We start from the raw sequence: 8,292 nt of genomic DNA, 5'->3' as shown, positions 1-8,292 counted from the left end.
AACTACAAATAAGGAAAGAGATTAATCTCTTCTCTTAATCTTTTGTAGAAAGCTATAAAAGAAAATTTTTAATTTTTAAACTCTCTTTTAAAATCATGATATCCACATAAGAAATAATTTTAATAAAAATCTTTTTTAATATTCTAGTGGCCGGCCACCTAAGCTTGGGACCCAAGCTTTGGCCGGCCACCTACATGGCTCACCCACTTGGTCTTGGCCGGCCCTAGCTTGGGTTCCAAGCTAGCATGGCCGGCCCCATTGGATGGGTAAGAAGGTGGGTATGCGGTGGGTATAAATCTCTATATACTAGAGGCTACGATAGGGACCGAGAGGAGGAATTGGTTTTGGTCTCCCGATAAAATTAAGCATCCCGTGCTCGCCCCGAACACACAACTTAATTTTATCAATAATAATTCATCCCACTAAAGAACTATTATTGAACTACCGCATCAATGCCAAATTACATTTTGGGCTCCTTCTTATTATGAGTGTGTTAGTCTCCTTGTGTTTAAGATAACAAATGTCCACTAATTAAGTAAGTTACTGACAACTCACTTAATTAATATCTAGCTCCAAGAGTAGTACCACTCAACTTCATCGTCATGTCGGACTAAGTCCACCTGCAGGGTTTAACATGACAATCCTTATGAGCTCCTCTTGGGGACATTCTCAACCTAGATTACTAGGACACAGTTTCGTTCTATAATCAACAACACATACTATAAGTGATATCATTTCCCAACTTATCGGGCTTATTGATTCATCGAACTAAATCTCACCCATTGATAAATTAAAGAAATAAATATCAAATATATATGTTTGTTATTATATTAGGATTAAGAGCATACACTTCCATAATAACTGAGGTTTTTGTTCCTTTATAAAGTCAGTATAAAAGAAATGACCTCTAATGGTCCTACTCAATACACTCTTAGTGTACTAGTGTAATTATATAGTTAAGATAAACTAACACCTAATTACACTACGACCTTCCAATGGTTTGTTCCTTTCCATCATGGTCGTGAGCTACTGTTTATAATTTATAAGGTACTGATAACATGATCTTCTGTGTGTGACACCACACACCATGTTATCTATAATATAAATTAATTGAACAACTACATTTATCACAAATGTAGACATTTGACCAATGTGATTCTTATTTCTAGATAAATGTTTTATACCAAAAGCTAGGCTTTTAGTATACATTCTAACAATAGTTGCATCACTTATTACTTTGAGAGGAATGATTTTCTAAAATGCCCATTAGATCATACTCTCTACACCAAATCCAATCCATAAAGGCTTTATATTTCTAAGTCTTTACGTTGATGATCTTATTTATACTGATAATGATTTGAAGATGCTAGATGATTTTAAATTCTCAATGAAGAATAAATTTGAGATGACTAATTTGGGAGAGTTACATCATTTTTTGGAATTAAAGTTCTAAAATCCTAGCATGAAATTTTCTTCACTCAAAAGAGTTATGCAAAAGATATTTTGAAAAAAAATTAACAATGGAGAATGCAAATCCTATTTCAACTCCTTGTGTTATAGGATTAAAGTTGAGCAAGCATGGTGAAGGGAAATTTGGTTAATCTAACTATGTTTCAAAATTTGGTTGGAAACTTATGTATTTGACTGCTACAAGGCCAGATATTACATATGTTGTAAGTTTGATAAGCAGGTTTATAGAGAAATTATTCTCTAATCATTGGGAGACGGCAAAAAGAATCCTTAGAAATGTTAAAGGAACTCTTGATATGATATCTTTTATCAAGCAAGTGTACTAGTTAATTTTATTGGCCAGTGACTTAGCAAAAAGTATCGATGATAGCAAAAGCACCTCAGGTTATGTTTTTGATCTTGAAAGTGAAGCTATAGCATGGTGCTCAAAGAAGTAGTCTTTTATTGAACTCTCTACTATAGATCAGAGTACATTGTTGCTTCTTCTGGAAGATGTCATTTACTTTGGCTGCGTGGAATTTTGGAGAATCTAAAGCATGATCAAGAAGATCCAACAACCTTGTTTTGTGATAACATCTCAACAATTTCAATTTCAAAGGATCTAGTTCTTCTTGGGAAAACAAAGCATCTTCGAATTTGATATAATTTCTTAAGGGAGTGTGTGAACGAAGGTATTGTGTACTTTTTGTCTCTTCTGGACGGTCTAGTGGCTAGCACATGAGGTGTTGCCACTATGAGGTCTGGAGTTCGAATCTCGATAAAACTGAGATAAATGTCTCCTTTATGTGCTAGTCACTATTCCAAAGGATAGTAGTCATCCGTGATTTACCTCCTCCATGTTGGCCCTGAGACGGGTTGGCGGGGGCGCTGGGGGCGAACGTATTCACTTTTTGCCATCATGTTAAATATTGAAAGACAAATGAATACAAGGTTGATATCTTCATTAAACCACTTGGACCTATACTTTCATAAAAATTATAGTAAGCTTAGGAATAAAGAGCAAGTTTGATTTACAGGAGACATTGTTGGAAGTCTAAACCAAATTACATGCTTGGAAGAATAAACCAAATTACATTGTGGAACATAAAATCAAATTGCTTTGATCTTCATCAAATCAAGTTTGATAGAATTATGTAGTGGCTAATTAAGTTATCATATTAATTAAATTGTCGAGTATATGCATTTAATTAGAAAAATGTAATGGTATGTTCAATGTAGAAAGATCCAAATTGTTCTTTGGACTTCTTTTGTCATAGCTATATAAGTCAAATTGTGACATGAAAAAAAAATATATTTAAAAAAAAATTGCATTTCTTCCTTAGTTATATTATTCCTCTAAATTGTTACGTTCTTTTTCTATCTCCAAATATTATCTCTTCTCTCCCTTCAACACTGTAACAGCATGTGAATAACATTACTCTTCTTAAATCTTTTTCCCCTTTAACAATACCCTTCTCCATTGATACATTAAATATGTAATTTGATATGATTTCCTGAAATAATGACTGGTTTGAGGTTATGCCAAGTTGGATCCCTGTATTTTATGCCCTGAATGATTTGGAAGTTTTTAAGAGATTAGTCGACAAGTGGTGTTCGCATTGCATGATTTTGATGGCTCGTGTATCAAATCAGCTAGAGATTTTATTGAATGTCATCGCCTGTTCTGTGTCATGCGTGGTGTTACTTGCTTTCGCCAATTTTTGAGAAGTCACCTCCATGACCCTACATCGTTCTCGCGTTTGGTTGGTAGCATTTTTAACTGGACCCCGATGATTAACATTTTGATCCTTTGTCCTCCTAATTGTTTATATCCTAAAACAAAGAATGAGAACGAATATGAGGGCTTTACATAACTGATGTGGATCATGCATTTCCTTTCGTTCCTAGATGTGAAGGGTCCCTCTGGACCACGCCACCCAGTTAAATTTTAGTCCAGTGTCCAGACCGGCACTTACAAATTAATAGGACAAGTGGTCCCCCAGCCCTGATCGAAACAGAGCTGAAAGCCTACAGGCAAGTAGGGGACTCACAAGAATTATTAATGGCTCCTATAGAATCCTGGATCGCACTAAGTTTTTCTTTCTGCAACAATAGGGGGAAAAAAACAATTATAAATGCCCTACATTTATCAGCACAAGTAGGCATTAACATCAAAAGTAAAAAAGATTCAAAGATTGTATAGCTGACCATTATTCCGGTCTTTGTTCACCATATCTATATTAACTACCACTTTGCAACCTCCTTAAGTTATATATATATATATATATATATATATATATATATATATATATATATATATATATATATATATATATATGCGTTTGTTCAAAAGTTCTCCTTGTGGAAGTCGAACTTTGTGCTGGTCTTGTGGGAAAAATCATGCGCCAGCTCGCGTAGCTCTTTCGTCAGGGTTGGAGCTCCACAGTAGAACACGCCTGCAGTCGCACAAAGTCTCTGAGCAGTTAGCTTAAAAAAAGTTAATTGCTTATGTGGGAAAATTACTGAATTACCGATTCGCTCGTCGCGGTGTTTGAGCGCGATGCGTTTGTACACGGTCCGCCAATTTGGGCGGGCGAAGTGCGACTTGACCCGTGTGCCCGAGACGACGTCCAGACCGTGCTTGGCGTGGTTGAGAGACTGCAGCATGGCGATGAGGGCGGAGCGCACGTCGCCCTCCTCGTACACGCTGGTGCAGTAATTGTGGAGCTCGATCACCCCTTTCTTGTCCGTCTCCGCCACCTCGTTCATCACTCCCCGGAACCACTCGAACGATCCCTGCTCCCGCGTCACCCAGTAGAAATACGCCCGCCGCGTCTTGAAAGACGATGCTGCCGACGTCGACACAGATTCCGACCTCTTGTGCGAGCCACCGCCGCCGGTCTCGACGTCGTCGTCGTCAGCCAGGCCCAAGGACTCCAATTCCTTCATGTTGTTGACGATGTCCTTGACGATGCTGATGAAGGGCGTGGCCCCGATGCCCAGCCCCACCAGTAACACCACCTCGTACTGCTTGTAGTCTTGGGCCGGCGCTCCATAAGGCCCGTCAATAAGCAGCCTTGGCATGCTGTGCCATAGAAACCAATACGTATTAATGAAAGGCCAATGCATATCATCACACACACTTCATCCATCAATCAAGCCAAGGATTAGGTAAATGAGACAAAGGCTCTTGAAAATTTCTAGCAAAAGGAAAAGGACGTGATAGATATGGATTTCTCCTCCCCGACATTATTGAATAAATAAAATGCATGAAACGTGTAATAGGACAGCTAGTCACGCGACGAGTAGGACTCTTTGGTCTAAACCTATCCATTGTTTGAAAACGTTATAAAGTGAGCATACGGTGCTATCGGGGCAGTTTGTCACAGTGACTCACCTTGGGTTGCCCCCGTTGATGCCGTCGTCATCGTAGTCAGCTCTCAGAAGCCCACTTTTCCCTGAAGTCGGTGGCTGACACACCTAAACAAGACGCAATTCCACTGAAACCTCGTTTTTCTGATCTACTCTTCCTGCTAATCTGTTCAATTATCATTCTGTAATACCTGGGAGAAAACTGCTTTAAGCTGCCTGGTCCAGTCACCGAGGGTCCGTATGTGCACGCTGACATAATCGTCTTGTGGCGCCGAGGTGATGGAGAATGGATGCCTGCTCATTTTAATACAATTTAATTAATCAAAGAAATTTGAAGCAAAGGCTCGTGATTGACATAGTGCGAACAAAATTTTACCACTGAAATGGGGAGACAGCGGCGCAGTTGACAAATATATACTGGCCACTGTGGTATCTGAAGCCCGGTGGCTTGGACACATGGAAAGCCAAGACGTTGCCGGGATACACTGCGACTTTCAATATCTTCACCGCACTGATACTCGACCTGAACGCCCTTATCAGCCGTTCACTCGCGTACAGGAGCATCGGAATCGCCAGATACATCCAAGTCTGGGCAAGAGATGTTCAATTAGCAAAGTACTCTACTGATGTGAACATTTTGTGTTATTTATAGGGTACGTACCGTTTTTTTGTACCACTTCTTGGTAAGGTAAAGGAAGTAGCCATGGACAATGAGGAGAACATAGACGATGACGAGGAGGTGGTGGGAGTACCAGAAGGCGTTGAAGCCAGTGATGCGGTGGAAGGGCTTGGGCAGTTTGAAGCGGCCACGGCGGAACCACGGGGTGGCGAGGGTAAAGGCGATGACCATGAGCACCACCATCACCAACCCTGTCCACCCTTCCGTCCCCTTGACGAACCACCAGTAATCTCCTGGCTTCGTTTTCCCGAAGAAGCGTTCCATCGGCGCGTAATTCGAAGTGTGCAGCAACCGCGGGAAGTCGCATGTCAAGTGCGAGATCGCGTGCAACCCTACGCCAACCGTGATACCCGCCGCGATCACCTTGTGGAAATTGAGGCTGTCGTCGAAAGGGACGGCTTTGCCGAGCTTGGTCTTGGTGCGGAGCCAAGTCACGGTGTTGCGGCAGACGGGGAGGAGGATGAGCGCCATGTTGAACTTGAGCGTCTCGGCGCCGCCCTTGGCGACGCAGACGCAGTAGCCCATGACCTGGAAGACGGCGCGACGGCGGTACTGGATGAACTTCAAGGTGAAGAGGCCGGCGCAGATGGCGAGCCACAGTGCCATCACCCATGCCCGTTGCCAGTTGTCCTCTATGAAGTACTTGCCCTGTTTGTACCATCGCCGAAGTGGGTTGGGCTCCTCCGTCGGCCTTAGCTTCTGGCTCAGCATCTTGCTCAAGTTCCGGCTATTGGTTGTCCCGATGTTCATCGACTGGTACGGTGCTTGCAGCAGCAACATCTCCAAGCTGTATATCTGCACGGCATTGTCGTAAGCTCATTTCAGCAAACAACTACTCTGCTCATCCTGCTCGTTGATTCAATTAACTAATCGGTTTCAAGCAATCACCTCAACGTAGCCAAGGTCGTTGGGATCTAATTCTTCCATGATGAGCCGAGCATATTCCTCCGCCTGTTCTTGTATATTCGACAACTTGTTAGCCGAAGCGCTCATAGCGATGATCTGTTTCATGTTGAGCCTTCAATTAGCTAATCCAAAAAAGGGATCTAATTCTTCGTCGATTACCTCTTTGACCTCCTCCTCAGCTATTCTTCCATCCAAATTCTTATCCACCCTGCATGTCCAAATTAACCGATTTAGATGAAAGGGCGAAACGAATCAGTTGATAAAAATTAATTGCATACATGTCGAAGAAAGTTTGAAGCCTGGAATCGAAGCTTTGGTCGGTGATTTGATCCCAAAACTCTCTCATCTCCGCCTTGGTGATCTTATCCCCTGTAATATTTCTTCTCCTCGACAACGCGTCGAACAGCTCTCCTGCGAACTCCGTCGATTCCTTCATGCCTAGTAAATTGCATTTCATAGCTTCAGTACTAGTTAATCAGAATGGATTTAGAGAGCAAGATTGTGGTAAGAGTGCGAGCTACCTATGCACTGGCCGAAGTGGGACCGGTGGAGTAGTCCGTCGACAGCGAGCTCGTCGAAGCGCTCGTCGACCGCCGCCCACCCGGTAGCGCCGTCGGTCTTGGCAATGAACTTGAGACCCTTGAGCGCCTGCGCCGCAGCCGATTTAGTCCGATCGAACCTCACCACAGCCTGCCGCTTCGGCCCCGACGCCAGCCGCCGGAGTTCCTGCGACACCTGCCGGATCCGCGACGAGGCGTTCCGGATCACCGACGACCCGAACGACGCCGTCCGCTTCTCGAGCTTCCGCCCCAGCAGCGACACCTCGGGGTCCTCCACCTCCCCGGCAACTGCCGGCTTGACGCTGTGGACCGCCACCGAGTCGTCGCGCACGTCGAGGGTGATCTCGACGTAGGCCTCATCGTCGCCTCCGCCGGTGGCTGCGGCGGAGGAGGAGGAGGAGGCAGAGGCCGAGAGATTAAATCGGGCGCCCTTCCTGCTGCCGCGCTTGCTGAGCGGACCGCTGACGACCACTCGCTCTCCCCCGACGCCCTCCGCCTCCATTTCGTCGTCGGTCCCCACGCTCAGCATCCAGATCGCAGATCTACACCACCGCAGCTCGAGATCGGAGTCCAAGAAGGAGATCGTAATCCCCTACCCACACTAGCTAGAAGCTGCTCAGCAGTCGACGAGAACAGCTATAGATAAATAGCAAGCGGAACACTGACAATTTTTTTGTTTCCCTCTTTTTTTCTTTTGCAGTTTACGGATGTGACCAAAATGGAAGACAAAAGACAATCGCACTGGGGTCCGCGAGACCGTGGGAGAAGTCATTGGACCGCCGAGAACGAGGATGTCCCTCCCTGTACAAATAAATTTTGATTTAGAAAAATCAAAAAAGGTAATTCGTTCCTGCTCTATTTTTTTTCCTTGTTTTCTCATTGGAAAATGGCAGTGGGGCCCACGCGTTTGTACCTCTAATCTCTAAAGCTATATTAGCAACGGGTTTTATGTTTCTTTTCTCTTCGGATGGATCGTGAAATGAGAAAATTTCTCAGTCTTCTTATTTTCTGAATAATTTTGGAACGTATTATGGATGTTTAATTCATCCAACTATTAGCTAGAACTATAGAATAGTATGAGTACTTGTAAACCATAAGAACGTAGAATCTTATGGGATGACTGAAAAAACTTTGATAGAAATCACCAAATGATGCCAATGACTGAACTTGAGAAGTACATTAATTTAATGAATATCAACAATGGAGGGAGTATATGTATGTCTATGAAGCCCCGTGCATGGTAAAGACATTCTGAATGTACATGAGAAACTATGTTTTAATCCTCTGTTAGGACCTACATCGACGCCGAATTTGATGGAAAATTAT

General features: G+C 43.2%; 1 protein-coding gene across 1 annotated transcript; it reads right to left on the bottom strand.

Moving 5' to 3' along the window:
* Positions 1-3,543: 3,543 nt before the first annotated feature.
* LOC122019662 (respiratory burst oxidase homolog protein C-like) lies at positions 3,544-7,605 on the bottom strand. The gene is made up of 10 exons (XM_042577118.1): positions 6,928-7,605; positions 6,685-6,844; positions 6,566-6,614; positions 6,389-6,502; positions 5,483-6,295; positions 5,198-5,409; positions 5,013-5,115; positions 4,847-4,929; positions 3,981-4,534; positions 3,544-3,905 (listed from the first exon to the last, which is right to left on the bottom strand). The coding sequence occupies exons 1-10, from the start codon at positions 7,493-7,495 to the stop codon at positions 3,796-3,798; spliced, it is 2,766 nt and encodes a 921-aa protein (XP_042433052.1). The 5' UTR covers positions 7,496-7,605; the 3' UTR covers positions 3,544-3,795.
* Between the last annotated feature and the right edge of the window lie 687 nt (positions 7,606-8,292).

The sequence above is a fragment of the Zingiber officinale genome, chromosome 9A (assembly GCF_018446385.1).
Source record: "Zingiber officinale cultivar Zhangliang chromosome 9A, Zo_v1.1, whole genome shotgun sequence".
In the NCBI taxonomy this organism is placed as follows: domain Eukaryota; kingdom Viridiplantae; phylum Streptophyta; class Magnoliopsida; order Zingiberales; family Zingiberaceae; genus Zingiber; species Zingiber officinale.
Note: the sequence above shows the minus strand (reverse complement) of the source record. Positions and strands in the feature narration are given on the sequence as shown.